At 38.7% G+C, this 27038-nt stretch overlaps 1 protein-coding gene across 1 annotated transcript in view; it reads left to right on the forward strand.

Annotated features, from left to right (window-relative positions):
* adam19a (ADAM metallopeptidase domain 19a) overlaps positions 1–27038 on the forward strand; it is a 128383-nt gene that overhangs the window by 59898 nt on the left and 41447 nt on the right. The window contains exon 4 of the mRNA XM_088638245.1: positions 23180–23258. Coding sequence (XP_088494371.1) covers positions 23180–23258 — 79 coding nt within the window. The remainder of the gene's footprint in view (positions 1–23179; positions 23259–27038) is intronic.

A 27038-nucleotide genomic window follows, 5' to 3' on the forward strand; every position in this document is an offset into this window, starting at 1 on the left:
GTCAGCCAAGCTGGGTTCCAATGCGTTTGAATGAGCATGTTGCTCAGTGCTCTGCGGGGGGGTAGGGGGGAGGGCTGCATATGATGGAGTTTTTCCATTTCCTCTGTAGCACCCTGCTGGGCCCATCCCTGCAGGATATCCAGCATGGAGAAGGGCTGGCTCGTGTTAAAGTTTGGTGCAGTGCCAGCCGTGCAGTGCCAGTATCAACTGGGGACCATGCGAAAGCTGTTCAGAGAGCGCATGCATAAATGTATGCTCACTGTGTGACGCGAGAGTGGGCTCGTGCCTGTAATCGGCCGCTTTCTTGAAATTTCCCTTTCTTTTTTTTTCAGGGCATCAACCAGTAGTTGTTTCTCGCAGTCTTGTTGTCTTGTTAAAAAAATCAAACTTAAAATGGTTCACCCCTTTCCCCCATAACAGAAAAGCACAACTTGAAGCAGCCACAGTTTTGCAGTGCGGTGATTATTATAGACTTAGTACAAAAACCTCATAAGCGGACTGGACTGTCGTACAGCCATAAAAGGACAATGAATGCACAGGTTTGGAGGTGTCAGCTCCATCAGGCTGTATCTGTAAGAGTGTATCTGTATGACAGTGATCTTCAGGGCCTCACTAAAGAAAGGGCTAGAGATCCCAAGAACAACAGAGGTTTTTTTTATTTCCGCACTGTTGCTGGAACTGACCCTTACAAACGCAGTTTTTTTACTTTAACGCAGCTCAGTTTTCTTGAATCTTTTAGCTTGACTGGCTGGAATGAAGAGTAACCCGAAATCACTGTTTCCGTTTATGGTGCACTCTTATGAGCGTCTAGAAATTAGTTTTAATTCCAGTGTACAAAAATATACTTTAGATATAAGTTTCGATTTTTTTTTTGCAAATTCAATTCAGACACTGAAATGTATAAAAATGAATAAAATGCTTTTATTCGTTGCTTCTGTGGGAGAAATATGTTTTAACCTCATCCTCCACAAAGTGATTCAATTACAGAGTTTGTGGGAGGAATTTTAAATGCATTGCTACATTTTACTTTATTGTGTTTTTTTCACACAGCTTTCAGTTAATGGGATATCTTTTGAAACAATTACTTTTTCCACAATTAACAATTAAGAGGTCTAACTTTTACAGCTAGTTAATTTATTTTAATATTTATGAATTCATTTTGGCAGAAAATACTCAAGAGTCTAATAATGGAAGTCTGAAATTCATACAAAACACAGCAATACGGGTAGAATACTGGAATATTTTATTTGAATCCAGTTTTAACTGAACTAACAAATTATTTGTGAAAGTTTACAAAAGCAGCCTGCAGTAAACCTGAATGCAGCTGAAGAGTTAAAATGCATGAATATTCAATTGCGAAAATATAGCACTAAAATACGAATTCAAGTATGCAAGTCTTATGTTTTACACAAATTTCTTGAGTGCTGTTGTAGTGCCAAGCTAAGCATTTGTTATGTTTACATAACACATTGTCAAGAGACATATTACTTGTGTGAACACTCATAAGCAGTCCTTTTCCTGATGGGAAAACAGAGGGAAGGAAATCAGTCATTCCAGTCTTACATTGAAAACAGCTGGAGGATGCTGAATGAGGTAACATACTACAGAACGGCCTAACCTTTCTGTTGAGTCGAGTTTGGATTTGAGCCAGTAAAGGAAATGTTGGGAGAAATAACTGCTGGCCTTGTAGCTTTGGCTTAGAAAAGCCAGTAATATCCTGGAGTTTTTTTTTCTCAATATCCTTCCTTCATTCATACTCCAATCCAGTCTGAAAAATGCCCATAAAAGACTTCTTCAAAGCTCATATTTTCATGGCTTCAGTCTAAAATTGCCCACCCCAACCAAAAGTGTAAATGAAGTCAACAAACAAGTTGAGGTTAATTCCATGGTGAAGAGTAGAAAGAAGCAGAACAAACGTTTTGATGTTGAGCCTTCTTCAGGTGTGAAGTTTTTAGCATGGAATTAACTTTAACTTGTTCCTTTGCAACCAAGGCACACTGACACAGTTCCCCACTTGAACCGCTTAAAGAAATCTAGCTCGTTAAAAACAAATTGTGAATTGTTATATAAATGAAAACATCTTTGTTTTCTGCAGTCTTGCTGTCTGCTGTAGACAGGATATTGTATCAGATGGTTGCTGTGATTCACTGGAAACGTAGAGCCGTGCTCTGTAAGTAATGGAGAGTTGGCAGGCTGTGTGTGGTGTGCACTTTCAAAGTATTTTAAATTTCCAACATGTACACAGAAGTTCATGTAAAATTTAAAAGAATCTGAAAATATCTAAAAAGGGGCACAAAGGTCATGTTAGGTAAATGTTATCAAGATGAACCGAGACTGATGTTTGCATTACTTCACATGGGATCCTTAATATAGACTTAAAAACACAGTACGATTGGTGTGAGTTCCAAATTAAGTAAAACTGCGATTATATATATTTTTATTTATAAGTGAGTCCTATTATGCTTTTGGAGATAAATCCATTTTCTGTTCATCCCATTACAAGAGCTGTGTTTGAGTGGACTCCTGTTTTGGACACTGTCCCATGGCCAGTATTTCCTTTGATATTTGTCATGCAGTGGAGTCATTTGGAAAGTCTGGCATACTTGCTTGACCTTTATTTTGTTAATGAGTTCTCCAAGGACCAAATCTTTAAAGAACTTTAACATAAATCATAAATAAATCCTGCAGCAGCGTTTTGGAAAAATAGCACAATAATAAATATTTAAAGTTCATTATTTATTCATTTCACCTATATCTTATTTCTTAAAATCCTGTCTTATTTATAGTATAAAATGCTTTTTATTTCAATTTTAAAGGCAAGGTGTGGAGCACTGCTTTTTATTTCTTGTCCCAGGGAACAACTGGATTATTTAATTGTAGTTGTCGTTGCTTGTTCATTCAGCCTTCAGTCTTGAAAGAAGCTGGGATATGGTCTTCATCAGCATAGCTGGGTGACCTCTTCCATACACACACAAGCCTGTGTGTAAAACAATGCCTTGTATTCTCAGTATTCAATGTTGTGTGCAGTATTCAAGTGGTCTCTGTGTCTGTCCAATGGGATGACTTTGACCTTGAGGACTCTGAATACCTAAATGATGCCCCCTCATTGAAACAATGGAAACAAGAAAACATTCTTTGAAGTCCAGTAATATATTTGTTCCATTCTATATTTTTTAAACATCGTGATCATCATGCTCTAAATTCTACACAGTATTCTAAGTGAGGTATTGCTTGTTGATTGTATAATTGTATAATTCTAACAGGAAATCTTTCAGTGTATTACCTGTTAACTGAAGGATTTTTAATGTTGCACACACAATACAAATGGAACCAAGTCCATTTCTTACAGTATTATAATGCAATAGCTGTGTCCTGGAAAACATCCTGTTACATAAACGTCTTATAGAAACCATGGGTTCGAAGGGAATTAAGGTTTTAGGCAGTAGAGTGTGGATTCACAGTAATAGAGGTATTTTTCTATAGTAATTGTTAATATTATTAGTTTGAATTTATTCTGCATAATCCAGCTGTAACAGTGTGGGAGTGAGTGGAGCCGTGGCGAGCACCGGTAGTAAGTCAACGCCCCTAACTGCGGGACAGAAGCACTGGGGTGAGGTCAGCAGGGACCGAAAATAACACCAGAAAAGGGTGAAAATTAAACACAAAGGCAAAAAGAAAGGTGTGCTGCTGCGGCGCGACCTCCAGGCCGGGCGTAGCCTATTAAACAGGGTCCAGCCTGGTAGAGCAGGGTGCGTAAGGCCCCCAAAAAAAAATAGAAACTCAGTGCGTGTCTGCCCCGGTGAAGAGACCTGTGACAGGACAGGCAAAAAGAACAAGAAAAGAAAAAGAAAAATAACACCTTATGAGGGTGCTCTCCCCTCCGGGATTGCTGGTGAAATGATACTCCCCTTCCGGGGGTGGTCCTGCTCGTCCCTTCCGGGGGCGTCCAGTGTGTCTTTATAGGGCCTTCACAGCTGGGGCTCATCCTCTAGGACATCCTCCGGGACAGCTACAGAGGCGAGGTGTCGCCCTTCCTCCAGGGCTCCGCCTCCACACTGGACACGCCCCCACGTAATACCACAGAGCAAACAGATAAAACAGATAAAAACAGAAGGCGTGGTAAGCTTCAATATTTACAGTGGTGAGATTCTACACTACAGGAGGGTGAGAGAGCAAACAATTAATCAAATAAGGCACAAATCAAGACATCATACAGTATGCATCAGTATTTACATTGCTAAGTGAAGATTATGTACTTTAATTTCTTCCTGATCACTTTATAACATCTTCATAACCTTGCCAACTCACTGTAACGGGAATATATATATCAGAACTAAAAAGATGCACAGCATTGCTGCGTATACAGATTGGCCAAAGACTGACGCCGATGTAAGCGAATACCCAGCATCCCAAGCATGTGTTGCTGCGCTGAGGCTGCTGCGCCAACTCTGTTTTACTCTGTGCTATGACTAGTCGCAGTATACTTGAGTCATGATCTACCCAAGACTCACCCGCGCTGTGGAAATGGCCAAACCTTGTTATAGAAACCCACGTAACAGCAGAAATGACTGTATTTATAAATCAATACATTTCATTTGTGTTTTATGTAAAGTTATGGAGACAGTGAGAAGCTCTAAACGAGAGGATCATTATGTGGAAATAAGTTCCTAGTTGATAGTCAGCATGGACTTAGATAAGGTTGGTCTTCCTAAACAATTTTTTCCAAGTTGAGCAAGCAGTAGCATTTTTTAAGATGGTGTTTCATAACGTTCTTCTAAAAAAGTTTGTCTTGATTTTTTTATCTAAACCTTACTTTGCAACATGTGTATCATGGTATTATTTGTTAACTATTCTATTCTAAATAGGTGATATAAACCGGCAAGAGCAGTGGTCCTAATACAGAACCCTGTGGTACTCCACTAATGACATCATCCCAGCTAGAGCAGACATCTGTACTCTGTTTTCTATTAACCAGCTCTTAATACAAGACATGGCGACTGTCTGCAATTTAACAATCAGTATTTTGCGAGGAACTTTATCAGACGTATTCTGAGAATCTAGCTGTACCTGTATATAATGTATATACTGTAATATCGTCATTTGTACTTGTTACTGATGTTATTTGTTCAAAGAAATCAAGTTATACAAGACATACCTCTTCTGTATACTGTCATCTAGGATATGTATATTGTAGTCCACTAGTTTACAGTAGTTCTAATTATCAATTACATAACCTTACATGTAATAGAAGTATGTAAGTAAAACTATTTTTTACATTTGCATGTCATAGTAAATATTTAACTAATACTTGGTCTTTAATTACTTGGATCCTTTTTATATATAGTTGCTACATTAATTTAATTGTCTTGAGTGACTCATAATAAAAATTGTATTTGTATAGAGATTTTCATCTGAAGGCACTGGATGTACAGTATACAGTAGATGTTGTCCCATTTCATCCACAGCTGAAGTGCAGCTTCCACCTTACTGACATGCGTAGCCATTTTAATAAATGATCTGGAGGTGAAAGAGGTGACCTGATAATGCCCCAGTATAGTGATGGGGACACTACTGTAAAAAAGGCCCGTCCTTCGGATAAGACATAAAACCGAGGTTGTGATTCTCAATGGTCATTAAAATCCCAAGATGTTTCTTGAAATAAGTAAGGGCGTTAACCCCTGTGTCCTGTCCTAATTTACCTGTAAACAACTTTGAGTGGAGTGTCCAGAAAAGTGCAATATATGTAAAATACATATATATGCAATATATGTAAGGAATTGTTATTGTTGTTGAAATCGGGCTCTACAAGGTGGTAAGGTAATACTTGTCATGGATTTATACTTGTGTACAGTATATTCATTTATTTGCTGGTTTGATCACAGACCTCCAACAACAGAAAAATACAGTATTTTTCAGACTCTTGTTCACATAAGTTCAGCTGGTAGAATATTATCAGCACCTGGAGTTCTGTTTATCTGAGCTGCCTATCCTAGTACCTGGGAGTATCCTATACTAATACAACTTAATATATAACGTCTTTGTTCAGACTAGGGCCTAGGACACGTGAGTGAAATAGTGCTGTTCATCCTGCCAGCTGGCAGGAGTGTTTTAGTCAAGCAGATAATTGAAATCATAATTTCAAGATACATTGTCTTGTAATTAATTATAGCATTAATTGCAAACTTCCTTTAATTTGACTTTCTGATATTTGTGTGTAGGAGAGGACCTGTTGTACTCATGAATAATTAATATAACACTTGAATGAATAAAGACCCTAACACTTGTTTTGTAGGGAATGCACTTCTTTTATCACTTTTAAGTGCTTAAGAATAACATCTGGAAAAACTCTAAGTAATTTAGAGTGCCTTTAACTTTAACACTGCACATTTACTACGGATAATAATGGTAGTAATTGTCTGATCCAGACAGATTCATTATAGATATATGTAGCACTTGAAGGTTTCTTTGTCTGCAGGAGGAAGGCCATTCAGGACGTTTTATGTTGGTATTTTCTCATCAAAGCCTTCAGTTGGATTTCATCAAGTCATTTTCTTTGATTGTGTTTTCTGAGGGGGGACTGACAAGAATGCACTACACAGCTGCCTTATTTCCCTTATTTGTTGCAGGTGCTCAAATAATTCTGCCAGAGTTGCATACTCTTCTCAGGCATGTTTACACGTGAGCATCAATGAGGCTTAATGACCTTCTGCACAGGAAAAGGACTTAATCACTTCAGGATTCACTCCAGGAGTGTTTTGGGCTAGAAAGGGACAGAGGGTCACTCATTGATTCCCGACAGATGGTGACACACCAAGGTTTTTCTCAAGGAGCAACATTTTCTTTAAATCATTGAAGTGAACGTGTACTGTAGGCTTTTGGACCAGGCAGTTTAGTTTGTTTTGCCTAAAAAGGTTATTTATCTTTTCCCCGTCTTGCATGTTTTCCAAAACACTCTTAACAGAGCTTATTTTTTTCCATTCTTTCTCTTAGAGTACTGTATGTAAAAGAATAAAATCAACACAAGACATTAACAATCATTTGAAAAAAACATGATGAGATTATATTTATTAGAAATTATAATTATCCCTAGTATTGCCAGTGTCATGTCAGTGTTGTAACTTTTCTTTTCTTTTTTTGTATTTCTAAAACATTTATATTGATGTGAAAGTATGATCATATTTTGAAATGCAGTTGGTTGTTCCCTAATTACTAATGTCTCTGCTAGGCATTGACAGTATTTTTGTTATACCTACCTAATCTGGATTAGCAGGTGTGTGTTTTTCAGATCTTGGTTCATGCAGTACCTACGAACACTGTGGCTGCCCACAATGGAGAATGAAAGAAGGGTAGACAGAATTCTCTGAGCCCACATTTAGATAGATAGATACTTTATTGATCCCGTGAGGGAAATTGCAGTGCAACAGCATCTTAACACACACAACACAGCCACAGTGTAACGAATTATATAATAATAGTACAATACATACAATACAATACAAGAGTTACTCACAGTCCGGACACACAAGAGCAAAACTAGAACAGAACAGTACACAGAAAATCGTATCACACATATGAATATAAATATAGATGTAACCATAGGTATAAATTTAAATGTATTGCACAAGTCCCCGGCATATATTGCACAAAAGTGGTTGTAAACGGGAAAAAGAAAAAGAAAGAGAACAGATGTAGCAGTCGATGTGTATATGCGTTTAGTCCAGAAACAGGTCACTGTCGATGTTGCCTCTGCCAAGACGCAAGGTGGATGCGTTGTACAGTCTTATGGCAGACGGCAAGAATGACCTCCTGTAGCACTCCCTGTCGCACCGTGGATGAATCAGTCTATTGCTGAACGTGCTCTTCATTCCTGCAAGCCTGTCATAGAGGGGATGGGAGAAGTTGTCCATGATGGCCTCTAGTTTGGACATCATTCTCCTCTCAGCCACTACCTCCAAGGGGTCCAGGTCAGACCCAATGACAGAGCTTGCTCTCCTGATGAGCTTGTTCAGCCTTTTGGAATCTACTGCTCTAATCCCAGAGCCCCAGCACACCACTGCGTAGAAAATGGCACTCGCTACCACCGACTGATAAAACATGTGTAGCATCATACTACACACATTGAAGGACCTGAGCCTCCTCAAGAAGTAAAGTCGGCTCTGTCCCTTCTTATAGATGGCCTCGATGTTCTTAGACCATTCCAGTCTATCGTCGATGTGCACTCCCAGGTACTTGTACGAGTCCACCATCTCCACGCCACTCCCATGGATGTAGACAGGAGTAGGTTTGACCTTTTTCCTCCTGAAATCTACCACCAGTTCCTTTGTCTTTGTAACATTCAGTTTCAAGTGGTTCACCCCACACCACTCCACAAAGCTGCTGACCAGTCCTCTGTACTCCTCCTCCTGCTCACCCTTGATACATCCCACAATTGCAGAGTCATCTGAGAACTTCTGCAGGTGGCATGACTTTGAGTTGTACTTCAAGTCCGAAGAATAGAGGGTGAAGAGGAATGGAGAAAGAACTGTCCCTTGAGGTGCCCCTGTGTTACTCACTACCTGTTCAGACACACAGTTCTGAAGTCTCACAGACTGTGGTCTGCCTGTCAGGTAGTCAGTGATCCACGAGGTCGTGGAGGCATCAACTTGCATCTCCTCCAGCTTCCTCCTTAGAAGTAAGGGCTGGATGGTATTGAAGGCACTGAGTTGTGCAGTCCAGCATCAGATTATTCGAAAAAATAAAAATACTATGAAGTCAACTAACACCTTGTGCATTCTAGATGGCTGCATCTGTGTCACCAAGTATTCATCGCTTGGGAAAACTGTGACACTAGGCCAGTGGTGCACAGTTACTTGGGAAAACTGTGACACTAGGCCAGTCGTGCACAGTTACTTGGGAAAACTGTGACACTGTGGGAAAACAGTAAAACTGGTGCAGTAAATCTTTAAAGTACAGCAGCTGCGTGTGATTATCAGACAAATCAGCACAGTATTAAATGTTTATTCACCCATTAGTGCTTTTGTGCGCTAATCAAAATGTATGCAGACTGTAGTAGCAACAAACAATTTCCTTAAATACAATTATGATACACATGTAAAAAATAAAAAGGCCCGATTAAACTAGGTTTTGAATAGTGATTAGAATAAATTTGTCAGTCTCATACTGTAAATTGCATTATAGCTGATACAAGTCAGTCTAAATAAAGGGTTTTTCTTTTAATCAAAAAAGATTTAATCCAATATTCATACAAGATGCATAAATTGTAACCTATTTTGAGTTTGTGGGATTCAAATAAATGTGGGAAACTTTTTTGAAAAACTTTACAATGGTGATTTTATAAACATCAGAGCATTTAAAGAAAACAAAGCTGGAGGAGATCAATAGAGCTACGTCCAGACCACATGCACATAACTAATTTTAATGTTTTATTTTACAAAACTGAAAAAAACACATGAGATATGAGTTCACAGACATTCTGTTTTCCTTATGTGTTAATTTGGTGACACAGGACACAAGAATATGTGAAGCAGTCTGTAGAAGAGAATTAACTCACAGTTGTTCACAAACGTCCAGGGGCTTAATTCTAACAATTCTACATATAAACTGATAATATAAAACGGAATTAATGCATTGCAACATCTTCTCACCTCAGACATGAATTTAATTTTCTGAATGCCCCGCAGCCTTGTGTTCACCAATATTTGGAAGAACATGAAAGTCTGGTAATATAATTATTGCACATTTGTTCTTTCAGTTCTTCATCCCAGATTTTGGTGATTGCTGTAATGAGCTCTTGCTTTGTGGTTGGTTTTGCCATCTTTAGAAATGTAATCTTTGATGGAGTGCCAAGCCATCTCTATTGGATTTAATTCAGGGGATTCTGGTGGCATTTTCACCGAATTTATTTCCTCTTCTTTAATATTGTTTCTGTGTATTTCAGATCACTTTCTGAACTAAATGGTACTTAGATCCATAATGCTCCCTGATGTTATTGCTCTTTAAAACAGTACAAGGATGCAGTACAGAAATGTGTAAAATAGACCAGTTTCAGAAAATACTAATGTCTGTTTAGTTATTGTCTGTGCTCTGCCGTTCTGGGTTTTTCCCAATCCAATAAAAATTCAATGAGCACCACAGATTTTAAAGAGCAGAAACCACATTTGGGTACCACATTGCAATATTTACAACAAAATGTATTGGATTTATAATATGCCTTTTAGTTTTTTTTCACATCGTAGTTTCGAAAAACACTTTGCATTTGGTTTCACTTCCTCTGCAAGCAATTCCTGTACAACATCAGTAATTTTAATTATTTGTTTTCTTTATATATAATATTACTATACTATATTGAAGTCATATTTCAGTAAAAATATGACTTCCGATTGCATAAAACCATCACTAAGTAATGCTTGTAGTTTTTAATTTGGCTCGTGGTATTAAATACAAGAAATAAGAAACTGCATTGCCCACTCTCCTCCACACTCAGTCATCCAGTCAGAGCAGCGCATTGGCGGGTCAGTGGTGGAACTCTTGCTTGGCATGTAGGAGGTCTGGGCTCTATTTCCAGCCAATTCATGCGCTATGATTTCTTTAACAAGCTGTCCCTTGGGAATAACGGAGACTGTCACTAATAAAAACTAAATATAATAAATCATATGCATACTGTATTGACATTTTTATTATTTTTATTTGTCACGGTGTGTTAATATTAGAAATAAAAGTAGTAACAACTAATAGATAAATTGAATCACCATTTGATTCAGAATTGTAATTGTTTTAATAACTGAATACAACTATCCAGAAATTTGTTTAATTTAACACAATAACTGATTTATAGTCACTTTTAAGATAAAACATAGAGGCTGTGAGGATTAAAAGCATCTCTATTTTACTAGCTCTATACTATGGAGATTTCTCCATGCAAGTGTGTGAGCCCTACAACAAAAACATCCTTTTTATACCTATATGATTAAGAAATTAATGAATCAGAGAAGGAAGAGAAGTATAAAACACTCAAGAAAAATTGATTGGGGAAAAACTGCCTTTCCCAGAAATCCAAGGAACTTATATCTGTTCATACCTTGTATATACCTTGCTTTTTATTTTCAGCTACCACTTCTATCTGTATAAATACATTATATTTATATTCATGACAACATTTGGAATCGGTATTATAATTTGGGAATTGTTATTTTAACTTTTAGTTTAATGATTCCATAACGTATCTTACATATTAAGTGGATTTAAAGAAGTAAAACAGATTAAACGAAACTACCGTTTCACTGACATCTAACACACCACAAGTGCCACCTTTCGATCTTCTTTGGGCAGTGAAGTGTGAAACGCGGCAACACCACAGTGCACCACAGTTTGCTTACCGGTAACATCAGCTTTGATACACATTCTAAAAAAAACTGGCAGCTCCGAATTGATATATATGTACAGAATATGAGGAAACATAAATTTTATAGGAACTTAATTCGTAAGAACACTGAGAATATTATTTCATTTTCATAGCATTTTGTTACTTGAGCAACAATACCTTCTGATTCTTCTTTTTAAAAATAAGGAACTAGACAGTTGCTACGGTTTTTCATTATGAGGTGTTACTTTGCCAAAGGTGTTTCCTGCTGGTTTCGATGCTGGTTAAACAACAGGCTTGTGAGGCAGGCTTGTGCCACTTCCTATTCTATCAGTTCAAACGTTCCGCAGCTGCAGGTGGCTTCCTGTTGACGGGAAGGTCCACTCTCTGCAGATGCCGATGAGAAGATGAATGTACCCAAAGCCTGCATGTACAAGGTTGTTAATCTTTGATGCAGCACCGAGTCCTCTCTCTAGGGTACATTCCTTGAGCTCCTCATCCTTCAAAAAATAACTTGCAAAGGGAGGTGTGGAACCATGAAATGAAATCAAACTTTCTTTTTATTTTCAGCCAAGAAAGAGTTTTAAAACCGCAGAGAGCCAAATACCATCTGGATTGTAGTGACTGGTGAATCTCACAATAGAGCTGTAAAACCACCTCTTCTTTCATTTAGCAAATAGGGCGGGTTTTTTTTTCCATTTTCTCATATTAAGAATATGTCAACAGCCCAACTGGGGAAACAGTGGAGCAGTGGTTAGGGCTGTGGCCTCCAGCACAGAGTGGTGGGGGTTCAAATCTTGGGTGTGGCAGAGCTGTTGAACTCTTGAGCAAGGTGCTTTAATCAGATCGTTATAGTATGCTCCCTGCTGTTGAGATAGGTCCCCAGATTGTGACTCAACAGCTAAAATAAATAAAGGAATAAATTATGTGCACATAGCAATGCCTGAGGGATAAAAGTGTTGCTCTCAGCTGTTGGCATTTGTGCTGTACTCATATGCTTTCCTTTTTTCCACATAAAAATATGCATTTATTTCCCTGTCAGGGCTGTGTTTACCGGTGATAAAAGAAAAAACAGAATGACATGCATGTAGTGGTTGGGCTCATGTGTTTGCTAAGAAGCTCAGAATGTGATGGACTGAATAGCAATCCTTTCGGGCTGCAATGTGTCTTTTCCCTCTGGTTATTTACAGTGTCTAATAATACACATGAAAGCAGTGCCTGAGGAGCAATAACAGGTCCAGAACAGCAGAGTAAACTGGAGCTGTGGATGTGCTTGTCACTCTCTGCGTTATGAATTATTGTTTTGTATGCTGGGATGCTTTCTGTGGAAATTATAGTAAAAGTAATTATATGAGGTCTGCAGTTTACCTGCCCTGTTTAAAATTATGCAACACTATTTAAAATGACATATTAGATATTCCATAAGTTTCATTCAATTAGATTCAATTAGATGTGTTCGTGAGCTGTGTATATTTGAAGGAGCTCTCTTATTATTTGTTGTTTGCTATCACTGCAGGATTATTCAACACACATGTGGGGAGTGAGGAACAGAGACCATGTGCTCTATTCATACTGTAAATGATAGATGAAACATTAGTGGCCATAGGCACTTGTTCAACTCCAATTGTAAACCATAAAGCACTACTGAAATGAGTCATTAAACCCCAACGCCATGAGCCTACTGTTCTTAAATATCAACAACAGCAAACACCGTTGATAACCTTCTTTTGTCAAGTCTAAATGAACGACAGCCTCAAACTCAGAAGGTAATTGAATATTTTTTAAAGATGCCTTCGCCATGAAATTAAAATAACCACAAATATCGCATTTTTTGCACTGAGGTGCTCTGTTGTATACAGAGTTAATCACATTGCCTAATATTTTGAAAACTAATGTATAGTATTGCATCTGTCTTATTGTTATGCCATTGATGCGATGGCATCTCACATAGAGCATTCGTTTTTAATTTTTGCCATATACAGAAGCTCTCATTTCCTCTGTAAGCTCAGATTTTAGACTTTATAGTTTTCCTTCATTGCATCAACACTTGTTCAGCTTATAATGGTTTTTCACTGCCCGTCCCCGTGTGTCAAATAGTTTATTTTATATTTTTATATTTTTATATTTTTTGTAGCACCACAGGTAGTGCTGAAGGAACATTTAGTGTGCTACTGAACTGAAAAGAGTTCATTCTTGAATGACTACATTCTCATTCATCAAATGCATAGATATAGTCACCCATTTTCACAGATAATGTTCATTATTTTGTCACAAAAACTGATTCACATGGAATACCGAAACCCAAGAATTAAGTGTATTGAAGAATTCCGTGTATTAAAGATTACTGACTATTTTTGTCAGAGCAGACTTGGCTTGATCCAGCTTGGTTGAGGGTGAACCCTCTGGCACAGGACAGGCAGAGTGAGGAGATGACGGTGGGGTGGAGGAGGGATACAAAAAGTTGTTTTTTTAATTAACAAAATGACATCAAGAATGAGTCTGATTTAGAACAGCTGAGGCCAATTGGACTTAACTGCCATTACCCTTCCCAGACTTGCATTCCCAACTCCCCTTAACTCCGATCGTCTGCGAGTATTTTTGTGAACAGTGTTTATTAACATGCACAAGTCTCTCATACTCCATGGGAGCACAATAAGTAGAGACGGGTATTTTAAGTCTTCCTTTTCTTCTCCTTCTGCACCAAGCAGTTGAGTCACCCACATATTAAAAATATTACAGTCAGTAATATGCCCTTAATCTAACTGACTGCCTGAGTAAGAAACCCTCCCCCCACTTTAGCGGATGCATTTCCTGAATCATATGTACAGTCACCTGACTAGATTTGATTTGATTGCAGCCTCCCAATGTGACTTCTCTTCTGAGTGTCTTTCACATAAAAAGTACAGCTTGCATAATGGGTGAATTATGGCTGAGCTGGGTCGTATATGGGATTTAGATTTAGACTGATCTTCAGGGCAGTGTTACCCGCTCTGAGCATGGTGAGAAACTGAGTTCCTTGTGATTTTGTACTAAAATTCTGAATTCAAATTATGAGCCTTTCAAGTACTCATACTCTTCCCACCCTCATAAAAGTGTTCAGCTTGAGCCTTCAGGTTTCATTTAAATAATGTGTATATATTAATTCGAATTCAATACAATGGAACATCATCAGAAGGGGGTACATACATTTGTATACTTATTGTAAACAATACCTTTGAGGTACATACAGTATACTGTATGAGGTCTGGGTTATGTGCAGATTTAAAAAACTACCATCTTTTGGGCAGTAGCACATTTTACTGTCGATTGTTCTAATCCTGCAACTCCATTATCCAAAAAGAACAGAGAGTGGGCTTTCACAGTGTTATCCACAGGCAAAACAGTTCTCTCTTGTTCAGTGAGCAAACCAATCTCCCCTGCTTCTATTCTGCCTACCTGACCAGCTCTAGACTCACACACCTCCTCTGATCTCTTGGTCTTGGTCTCTACATCTGCCACATTCCTAATTTAAACATTAATTGTGTAATTTATTCCCTAATTCCTCACAAGTTATCCTACACATTTGACACTCTTACTCATTTACCCAGAACTTAATTAACAAAGGTAAACCAGAAGGTTCATTTGATAAGTGTGTCTTATACCCTGCACAACTAAGTGAACATCCCTTGGTTTGGATCTCTAGGAAGTGAAAATATTGACACTAGTTAGGTGTTAGGTCTAGATTCTTAGAGACACCTCCACTGTCACCTGCTTCAGCCTTTAACAATATATGTGCATCATTTCTATTTCAACACATTGGAATATCATTACAAGGTGGGGAATACTTTTGCAATGCACTGCATAAAATGCCTTTGAGGTACATATATGTGGTCTGGATTAGATCACATTGTTCACTGGTTTATGTTTAAGTTAGTTTTAAAACAAGCAGGTTCTAAACCGACAATTTCCAAGTCTTTTGGTAGGGCTGCCATATTTGCTGAAGTACTTCAAGTAGGGAGCTGCATCAGCATGAGTAGGCTGCAAAGGAACAATAAAGGTTTATTACACAGTGAAAAGAGAAGAAGAGAAACACAACGTTTCGGCTGTGAAGCCTTCTTTGGGTGTCACCTGATGTTACTCAAAGAAGGCTTCATAGCTGAAATGTTGTGTTTCTTCTCTTTTCAGCATGCCATATTTGCTTATCTGTTTATCTAACTGGGTCAGGTAAATAGCAATAAGCAAAGGAAGGTATATACTGTATATACTGTATATTTCATAATAGGGCAGTCATTGCTGAGCACTTTGACATAAACTTAATTCACCTAGATTTACTAAACTTCAATTTGTCAGTCAGCACAAAGATGATCAAAAGATGGCAATATAATGTGTTGGAATAATTTGGATTACAGGGCTCCAGCCATCTCTAATGGGCTCAAGAGCCTTTTCACATCTATGTTTCTCATTTTTTAAATCTTAACATCTCTCATACAGTGGCCTGACCTGCATTTAATGCATTCAGTGTATTTTCTTTCTTTTGTATTTCACTGCGTCATTCATGAAGAAAACTTTTACCAGGCTGAACTTGAGTCTTTTCATCTCTTTGTTGTTTTGAAATCCATGGCTCCTTTCTTGGAAGATGAATCAATTTATTTTACTGTGGATTTCTGCTTTATTAACAAAAGATGCTGCATCTCCTCAGATATGAAATTCAGACACACAAACAAGAATAATACATTACAGGCTTTTTTTTTTGCCAGTTTATCCGTCTCATTAAACACAATAAAACATTTTAAATTATTTGTACAAATCATATTTAATTTCCTTTATGTGCAATATTAATGAAAAATCTATTCCATTATTGACTTCTATGAAGTATTTTTTTTAATTTGCCCAAGACATTCAGAATCACAGCAGAAAATAAATCTTATCTTATCTGGGTGGTTTGGGTAATGCTTTGTAACTGACAAAACTGAACCTGTGATTTTTAGAATAGTAATTTAAAAGACAAGATTATTTAAACCTCAGATGCTTTAATTTCTTTCTTCAATATCCCAATGAAGTGGTGTCTGAATTATTTAGGGGGATTTCTGTCATTTTTTGCTCAAAGGAGCCATTCCACTCCAAGAATTGCTGGTGTTTACCTGTCTGGGTGTCACTGTAATGTTCCACCCAGATTTACTGTCCCAGCACCCTGCTTTCAAGTCGATGTTTTTTCAAGAAATTGTTTTTAAGAAACTATCTTTGGGTAAAAAAAACACTGTGGTTCACCAAAAAGTGTCAAAAACAACCAGCACCCCAACAGAAGACAAACGGTACAGGATGTAAGAAATGAATCAACCCGAAAGTATGAGTGACAAAGATACACACTTAGAGATGGGAGATAAAGAACCTGTCGATGATCTGTTCATCCTTACAGATCCTTACAATTTCATACAGGAAATAAAAACGTTATCTGTTACATTTAATTCTAGGCACAGGTAGAGGTAAAGGTTCATTCCGTGGTGAACAGTAAAGAAAAAAACCCTTGGTTTTGGTTGTGGAGCCTTTTTCAGGCATGAGGAAAGTCCTTTGGGAATGGTCACCCATTCCTTTGCTCCCAACACATACTGATGCGGCTCCCTACTCGAACATACTTTAGACATATGGCACAGTGTATTTTTGTTGATTTTTGGTTTTGGTGATTGCAGTGATTTGTTTGTCTCTAAGTTGCCATTCTTTCATAGAGAATCTCACAGACATCTACCTCCAGTTTACACCCTCTGCATGTCCTCACTTCACTACTGGCATGACATTCACTGTGTTTCTGTATGTCTTATTTGCAAGATTTAGAAGTGAATATATTGCTCTTATTTTTAACATCATCAGCCCAACTTAATGGATGATTTAGGAATTTTAAATTGCTACACCTTTTAATAACTTGGACTTGGTAGTGTACTGTACTGTATCTGCGCCTTTCAGAGCAAGTGTTTTAATGGACGTGCTTCAGATTACAGACTTTTTTCCCTTTTGCTCCAATGAGCTACTAGATAAGTTTAGAAAATACTTTAAATTTCTGAAAACCTTGGTCCCCAATTCCCTTTGTGCATATCTTGACCCAGTAACTTTTCAGAGTGAGCCCATTACAGATCGTACTTGCTAAAATCTGGATAATACTTTGCTATCAAGAAATTTCTTGTGTTGCAAGTTTTATGTCTGGATATAACAAATTTCTCACTCCTCCTCCTGATGTGCTGTACAGCGGGGCTCATGGGTGGGGCTGCACTCTAATGATGGACATACTGGGTCCCTTCCTGTATGTAATAATAATAATAATAATTGCTTACACTTTCAGTTGTGGAATTATCCTAAAATGTGATCTGATCGTCATCTAAGTCATAATAATAAATAATTAAGGTCATTGATGGAAAAAGTATGTGAACCTCTAGGATAATGACATCTTGAAAAGAGGGTAATTGGAATCAGGTATTCCAATCAATGAGTCAGGTGTTCCAATCAATTCAGGTGTGGGTTTGTCCTGCCCTGCCGTAGAAAAATATCACACAATTGTAGTTAACTGCTCTTCACAATTGAATTCTGTTGCAGTGCAATATGGCCCGATCAAAAGAGATTTCAGAGGACCTCAGAAGAAGAGTTGTTGAAGCTCATAAGACTGGAAAGGGTTACAAAAGGATTTCTCAGGACTTGGGCCTCCATCAGTCCACAGTCAGGCCGATAGTTCACAAATGGAAGACAATCTGCACTGTTGCTACTCTCCCTAGGATTGGGCGTCCTACAAAGATCAGTGCAAGAGCACGCTGTACAATCCTCAAACAGGTGACAAAGAACCTTAGGATGACAGCTCAGGATCTGTAGGCATCTCTTACACTTGATAACGTCTGTGTTCATGAGTCTACCATAAGAAAAACACTGAACAAGAGTGGTGTTCATGGGAGGTTACCACGGAGGAAACCACTGCTCTCCAAAAAAAACATTGCTGCACGTCTCAACCATCTGGATGTTCCACAGCACTGCTCTAACAGTGTTCTGTGGACAGATGAGATAAAATTTGAACTTTTTGGTAAATGTACACAGCATTATGTTTGGAGCAAGAGAAAACAAAACACTGCATATCAACACCAAAACCTCATCCCAACTGTGAAGCATGGTGGAGAGAGCATAATGGTGTGGGGCTGCTTTGCTGCCTCAGGGCCTGGATGGCTTGCAATCACTGAGGGACCAATGAATTCCAAGTTGTATCAGGAAATTCTACAGCAGAATGTCAGGGTGTCTGTCTGTGATCTAAAACTCAAAAAAAGTTGGGTCATGCAACATGGCAATGATCCAAAACACAGGAGTAAATCAACAACAGAGTGGCTCAAACAGAAGAAATTCTGTATTTTAGAATGGCCAAGTCAGAGTCCTGACCTCAGTCCCATTGAAATGCTGTGGCGTGATCTCAGGCAGGCCAGTAAAGAAAGACATCTCATAAATTACATGAACTGAAACAGTGTTGTATAGAGGAATGGGCCAGATTACCTCGAGCTACAGAAAAAGTTTGGTTGAGGTTATTGCCAATAAAGGTAGTTCCACGAGTTACTAAATATAAGGGTTCACATACTTTTTCCATCAATGACCTTAATTGTTTAATTTGTTTGTTAAATAAGAACAAATGGATTATTATGACTTACTTTAGATGAAGATCAGATCACATTTTAGGAGCCATTCATGCAGAAATCCAAAGGGTTCACAAACTTTTTCTCACAACTGTATATAGCGCTTTTCTGGACACTCCACTCAAAGCACTTTACAGGTAATGGGGACTCCCCTCCACCAACACCTATATGCAGCCCCACCTGGATGATGTGACGGCAGCCATAGTGCGCCAGAACGCTCACCACACATCAGCTATCAGTGGCGAGGAGAGCAGAGTAATGAAGCCAATTCAGAGAGGGGGATTATTAGGAGGCCATGATTGGTAAGGGCCAATGCGAAATTTGGCCAGGACGCCAGGGTTACACCCCTACTCTTTTCGAGAAACACCCTGGGATTTGTAGTGACCACAGAAAGTCAGGACCTTGGTTTTACGTCTCATCCGTAAGGCCCTTTTTTCAGTATAGTGTCCCTGTAACTTTACAGTGCCTATAAAAAGTATTCACCCCCCTTGGACTTTTTCACATTTTATTGGGTTACAGCATGGAACCATGATATTTAACTGATCATTTTTGCCAATCATCAACACAAAGTACTCTATAATGTCAAAGTGAAAAGAAATCCAGACATTTTACTAATTAATTAAAAATAAAAAAAACAGAAACAAAGTACTTTGTGTTGATGAGTGGCAAAAATTCTCAGTTAAATACTGTACATCATGGTTCCATGCTGTAACACGATAAAATGTGAAAAAGGGGGGTGAATACTTTTTGCAGGCACTGTACTGGGTCATTAGGACCCACATAGATTGTAGAGTGAGCACCCCCTGCTGGCCCCACTAACACCTCTTCCAGCAGCACCTCAGTTTTTCCCAGGAGGTCTCCCATCCAGGTACTGACCAGGCTCACACCTCCTGAGTTTCAGTGGGCTGACAGTTGTGAGTTGTAGGGTTATATGGCTGCTTGCAAACATACATAGCAGAGAATGTTTTTTTTTTATCCATAAACCTCTGCAATATGAGCCCAGCACGTTTCTCCTGCGCAAATCTTCTGTCAGTGACATCAGTATGTAAAGTACCTTGAGGTGAAAACTCCTATGTGAATGCATGGATTTATCAGAAAATATTGAAAGAATTACCTGTAAGTAATTCGGACCTTTTCCTGACATTGTGTGTAATTCCCTGGAATGGGAAGAAGAGAATCTTGAGTTTGAAGTGGAACAGGTAAAGCATCATTCCACGCTGAAAGTTAAGGACAAGAAACACGTTTCGGCTGGGGAGCTTCTACAGCTATGAGGGAGACAGGGGCAGCAGCAGATAAATAAGGCACAGGAGAACAAAAGACAGGGGTGGAGAGCAGTGAAGCCTAACAGGCATATGGCATGTGAGAATGAATGAGTGACTGGTCTCCAAACTCCGCATATTAAATCCGCAAATGATTAGACAACATAATACTAGATTAGAGAGGATTAGTAGGAGATGAATCTGTCTGTTGTGATCTACTTGAACGTCTTGGCTTTGAAATGCCCCACATATGTTCTACAGGGTTTTTACAGTGCCTTCGACGTTTTCTTTAAAGATATGCACCATAAAATGAAAATCAGAACCAACGCCTGAGGATGCAGGTAGATTTTGTTGAGAGAAATGATGAAGCTGCACACATCTGGGCAGCCAATGGGATGTGGAGCTTTTATTCATAAAGTAAACTTGTCAGAAATTCTTGATTAGCTAAACCATTTTACCACACACATTGTAAATCAAGTTTAGTTAACACAAGCTGCACAAATTCAGTCATGGAAGAGAAAATGGCTTTTTGCATGTTTATGTTGTTAAACCTAATACTGTCTATAAAGCAAAATGCTTATGCAGCACATGGCGCCGATACAATAATAAACATTAGATTAAAGGAATCTTACTGCACATTTGAAACTAATTTATTTTAATGGCAAACACAATTCATTCGTCTGTTCATGTAGATATAACCTGTCACCCAGATTTCTCCTACTAAAATAAAGAAAGCAGTTTGGAATGTGCAGTAACAATTACAGACAGACTGGTTTGTAATAACAGGTAATTTGTAGGAAGCATTTGCTCAGCAAGATGTTGAAAAGCTGTCTTTTAGCAAATGTCTCCACATGCTTCGTGTCTGCTGTGACCTTTAATGCAAACAAGTCATTATTGTTTTCTGTGCTCCTTTTGTTAGGTTCTTATTTCTTCCTCCTGCTTTTCCAGAGAGCTAGAAACAGTAAGATTGGCAATGCCATCTTGAAATTATGCAAAGCAGCCCCTGCGGGCTCGTTACAGACAGCGAAACATCACAACATCGCATAATAAATGAGAATTTCTCCAGACATTGTGAGGTGTTCTTGTTTTCAAACCATGAAGTCAGATGCTTTTATTTTACAACCCTGTCAAATCTACCAATTCAGAAGTTGCAAAGTGAATGTGTTTCTCAGAATTCAGCAGCTTTGAAGCGTGAGCAGGAAATGTGCAGTTCTCTTTTCTTTGTAATGTACGTGACGTGAGTTAGCCTTAGGATGTTAAACTGTCGCATGGTAACTACAAAAATGGATCCTTTATATAGTGTGCACCCAGTATGAACCCTGAGAGAGAGAAAGACAGATAGCAGAAGTGTTTACGAAATCATTCTTTAACTGGCAACTTCCTATAGACAACTTCCATGTTCCAATACATCTGATCATCATGGGAATCCCCACACAATTTCCATGTTTTGTCAGACAGACAATACATAGGAAACACAGGTCTCATTGTATCTGTATCATGAAAAGCTGAACCCCAGTTGCCATGAATAGGCATCACTGTGTTGAATATGCAATGAAAGCACACAGCTTAGGGACTTTCTGGCAGCAGCTTTGAAGGCAGGTATAGGAGATGAGCATCAAGAAGCTCAAATAGTTACAGAGGAGATGAACAGGAGTAAATAAATAAAAGTACTTGTGATGCAGACTAGCTCTGTTCCTGACATAAAAGTTAGACATCTTTCCACAATCATTGCTTTATGTTATGCATCCCATCCTGCATACAGTATGCACAAAGTCTGACTGCACTAATAAAGCACTTTTTCAGAAACAGAATAATGAGCTTGGCATAAGAGGAAGCCAATGTGAATCATGCTTGAATACTTTGTTTAGACCTCAACCCCATCCCTGTAGTATTTTCCTCCCAGTATATCCCAGGCTCTCTGTGCTCACTGGGTTAAGTGTAAATGCTCCCTCTGTTTCCCCTGGTGTCTCTGAGCAGAGCCTTACATGGATCGTGAGTGGGACTGCGTCTGCCATCTCTTAGACACGATAGCGCTGACGTTCTCTTGTGTGAATCCACTCCAGATCTCAGAGCCAGCTGTGAGGCAGACTGGGGCCTCTTCCCAGACATTACACCAGCATCTCTTAGAAAAACAGAGCTCAGGGGCTGACTCTCAACTCGTGCCCTGCTTCTGATCTTTCAACTTTCTGCCGCCAGATTTTTGAAAAGACCGGGGCAGCTTTGTTAATGTTTTTTGGGGGGGTTTGTTGTTTTTTCAGTCTGATATGGGGCAACAGAGAAGCATTCTTTTTTCTTAATCATCGGTGTGCATTTTGTTGCTTAAAAAGAATGTGTACATTCTTGTATACATTGTAGGTGTTTTGTGTATTTTTTTAATGTAATCAAGGCTTTATGGTTCATACCTTTCATATTTCCCTCCCCCTCCAGTAGCGGTCTGGCAGTTAGAGGCTGTAATCCTGCTGTTAGGAGTTTAATTAGAAGGCATAAAAGTTGTTTTTGTCATTATTGTTAGAATCTTATCTGGAGGAAAACAGCATTGTGTATCTATCAATTCACTGAACTGTGCGTTCAGAAAACCTTCAGACAAGATCGCTTCTTCTTCTTTCTGCAATTATTTTGTTTAATTACAGTGTGAACCACTTGAACAAATGCATTGCTTATTTGTTGCTATAAACCTTCTTTGGAAAGCAGTGGTGGTTTGCCAGTCTAGTGTAGCAATAAAAGCTGATGTACTGAGCTTTGGAATAGTACTCCTTTTTGTGTAAGTGAATGACATTTCCATTATGTGTCTTGTACTAGTGACTGACAACATGATAAACACATATTGCGCTAAAATAATTTTCTTTTTTTCTTAACTTGGCAATAAAATAAATTCAGTGAGAGTTATAAAAAGAATCACACTGCTTTTATTTATCTGTGCTTTCTTGCAGTCAGCTGCTGGGCCAAGATTTCACAGAGACCCATTATACCGAGGATGGGGTACCCGTGACAATCACGCCAAATTACACAGTAAGTGAAACACTCATTATGAAGCTAGGGGCTTGCCCACACCGGCTGTCTATTTATTTACTATCTACCCCACTCTCTCTGAAATGCTCCCCCACCAACCGCAATAGCACACACTGTTGGAATCTCATGTTATTTGAGACCCCTGCCTTTGCAAACTCTCTCACATCGTGTTTTCTTGCTATATATGTTCTTTCTTCGAAAGTGATTCTGCAGGAACCCCATGGATGTGTTTGTTTAAGGGAGGAAGCACGAGCCTTGTGGCTTCTTATTTTAATCTGTGCTCTCCTGCTTACTTTCCAGCTTATTAGGTGGTTATGTTCCTCATGCTGTGAAGCCATAATAACTGGGCCTTTGTATTTTTCTAAGTATTCCTAAATGACCCTCATAATCAAAAGATCAGTTTAATCCCAGTGTGGAGGTGTACTGGCAGCCTGTTTCGCTTAAAATGAGAAAAACAGCAGTTAGAAAAAACAACTTTTATATTGAAATAGATTGGTCAGAAATCAGAAAACTAAATCTAGCAAACAAGAATTTACCTCTCTAGCACATACAGTAGAACACAAGAATAATCAATTGCATGCTTCTCTTCCTTAATGCCTGATGTTTCATTCTGGTCTTTACAGTAAACTGGCAGCAAAATGTTTCATTTTCTAGATTTTATCAGTAGGGAGAAGCTTCGTGCAAATCATGTCATGACAGGAAAATTAGAAAACCGAGACCTTGGATGAGCAACGCCCTCGACTATGTATGGGTGGAAGGTAACTTGAAGTATTTTAGAACTATAGGCCCAGTTTCATTTGCAGTCAGGCCACATTGTCATATTACAGTATCTTATTCTGCATTGCAGATCCCAGTAGTTATTTTTGCATGCAATCACGCTTTTCTCAGTGAAGGTGAAACCCAGGGTGTGGAGTTCAGGCAGCCTTGTATATAACCTGACCGCCAGTCCAGACCAGTATCAGGTCCCAGTAAATCCTTATAATACATAATAATGGCTTCTCTTTTGCCCTATAACGTTCCACTAAATTCCTTTCATAGAGTCCATCCAATCTGTTCCATACCCATTATTGCATATAATAATTTACAATAATGGTGATTTTACATCATATACAGTACTGTGGAACTGTTGGATTGCCTTGAGATTGTAAAGAAAACTAATGAAGCTGTGGTGACTGAGACAAAGCAAAAAAACACAAACGTGTCTTCATATTCCTGACAATTTAGTACTCTAGAAACAGTGATTTTTTTACTTAAACTTCCTTTATGGAAAGAAACTCTGTGTGCTGTACTGTAGGTTGTTTTGAGTGGGAATCTGCTTAGTATACCTGGCACTACAAAATGTCGAGCAAAGAAAAACTATTTGGCAACAATTTGAAATGAGGAATAGGTTGACATTTCCCTGACAAAAAACATTCAAGAGTCTTGTCATATGGCTTTCATGGCTCTGCCTAAGTCTAACGTTTAAGGGTTCTGTTACAGTGTAAGATCTTTTTTTTTTAATACAGGGTATGAATATTAACCTTTGTGCAGGAATCTATTTAGGACTGTGCTGTAGGTCTGCTATGACGGGAAACTTCATATCCAGGAACTTGTGTTTCTCACCTGTTGTGAAGTGTGAGTCAAGAAAGGTTCAGGATTATATTATGGTGATGAAACAGTAAATATGGAAATATTAGTGTGCACGTAACTTAAAATTTACCATAAACCCTACTAGTCAATGAGATGATGAGTTTCTTTCCAACACAATTGCAAATAATTTGCTTTTAAAATTGTATTATTTTTGGAAGCTATAGAATATCTAGTTGTAGGAACCCAAGTTTGGTTGAAAGGTTCACTATGAGGCTTCAGTTTTCTGCCAGTTTCTCAGAAAAAAATACATTTCCATTTAAGTTTGAAAGGTGTTTGTGGTTTAGTGCTTTTCCTGTTCATTCTGCTCATTTATGTGCTATGAATTATATATTTACCACATAAAACAACAGTTTAAAAACATGCTGTGCAGTGTCTTTTGATATTCGTATTGGCAGGAGAGTGTGTCATCTATATCAGCTTTATCTATTTTGTTGTAAAGTGCAATTTCGATTTTTTTTCAAGTTTATATAATACATTCCAAGCATTCATCAGTTTGCTATGAAGGATCAACAAAATTAATCCAGTTTAACTGATGTATTTTGCTGAAGCAACTCAACTGTACTAGTACTGTACATACAGTATGTGAAGTGAGGATCTGAGCAGAGTACCTGGCTTAGGGGTCCAACAGTAATATTGCCCCTGGAATTTGAAACACAACCATACACTTACTGTATAAGTCCACTGCATTACACCGCTGACCTCAGCAACCTTCCTACAAGAGAAACAGCAATCTGAGCTGGTGCTAGGATTCCTCCAACATGTACATTGTCCAGCCATACGCCTTTGTTCACCCCACACACACACCCCAGTGTCCACAGAGAGTTACAATGATATGACTGCAGCCTCGCCGGCTGCTGGCCGTTGTATGGCAGGCTGAGGATATTCTAGCTGACTGCAGTTAGTTCAGCCTCGCAGGCAGTCATACTGTACACCGCTGCATGGAGAGTGATGGTTACAGTTGGTTGATTGTGGAACCCAGAGCTGAACTGTGATGTCTGGGCCATAGGGCTCACCCCGTGTTCTGATCAAACAGGGTCAGACACCCAGCAGCTTCTGCAAGTCTGGTCCTGGAGCAGGGTTTATGGAACATCGCAGCATGGTTACTGTATATTGACAGCATACAATGCACAGACTTGGGTAAACAGAACCACTTATATTTCTATTATTACAGCTTGCTCTGAAGTACTGAAAAACAGCCACATTAAATCATGCTGATGTCAGAAAGAAGTGTGTATGATTGAATTGAATACATAAATGTGCTTGCTGACATTACACGAATGCAGTCATGGTTGAAATAGTTTTTCCATGTGTTTAAAGAATCTTAAGAGTTGAGTAATGAGACCTGCAAGTGGAGATACTCCATGGGAAAGACCCAGCATGAATTCTCCTCTGTGCTGGTTTTAAAATGATAGACAGTTATTAACCAACATGCCCTGTATTGATTACTGGCTGTTGGTAGTAGCTATTCTGGCCATTTTGCTCGTCTGGTCATTGGTAGCTTAACACATGCAAGGACACCATTTACATCAGTGCCTCTGCTGGCTCAGCATCTGCAGCATGACTGCACAGTTCATTGTGCCTTCTGTCATTGGCCTCAACACTGGCAATGAAGTAAAGGCTGGGTAAACTCACAGCAACAGAAGAACAAGCAGGCTGAGATTTTTGTGCCCACTTTTTCATTCCAGCACGTGATATCACCCTATTATTTGTTTCTTTAATTTCTCACAACAGTCATAAATTCCAAGTGAATTACTATCAATCCAACCTTAGCTTTCAATGCTGGGTGTAGGGTCAGCTGAATTTGGAATGAAAGTGACTCATCAAGCACAATTTGCTCCAGATTTGAACTCGTACAGGATTGGGTTTCATAGACACCCATCTCGTTGCTTGTTCTCTGGGATTTCATCTTGTGCCTTGAGCAGACCCTCCTCATGACTCAGTTCATTGATCATTACATGATATACATCTACATGTTGTGTTTCCTGGAGATTTTTTTAAAGTTCTATTAATAAAAAAAGAACCCCTTGGTGAAACACTTTTTTGTTTCAGGGCACAAAATGGACCAGGATATGAAACTAAATTCCTTGGCGTGTATTTATGGTAAACTCCTACACATGTTCTTTGCAAACTCATTTCATTTCTACAAAATGT

The sequence above is a fragment of the Lepisosteus platostomus genome, chromosome 1 (genome assembly GCF_059453375.1).
Source record: "Lepisosteus platostomus isolate fLepPlt1 chromosome 1, fLepPlt1.hap1, whole genome shotgun sequence".
Lineage (NCBI taxonomy): Eukaryota > Metazoa > Chordata > Actinopteri > Semionotiformes > Lepisosteidae > Lepisosteus > Lepisosteus platostomus.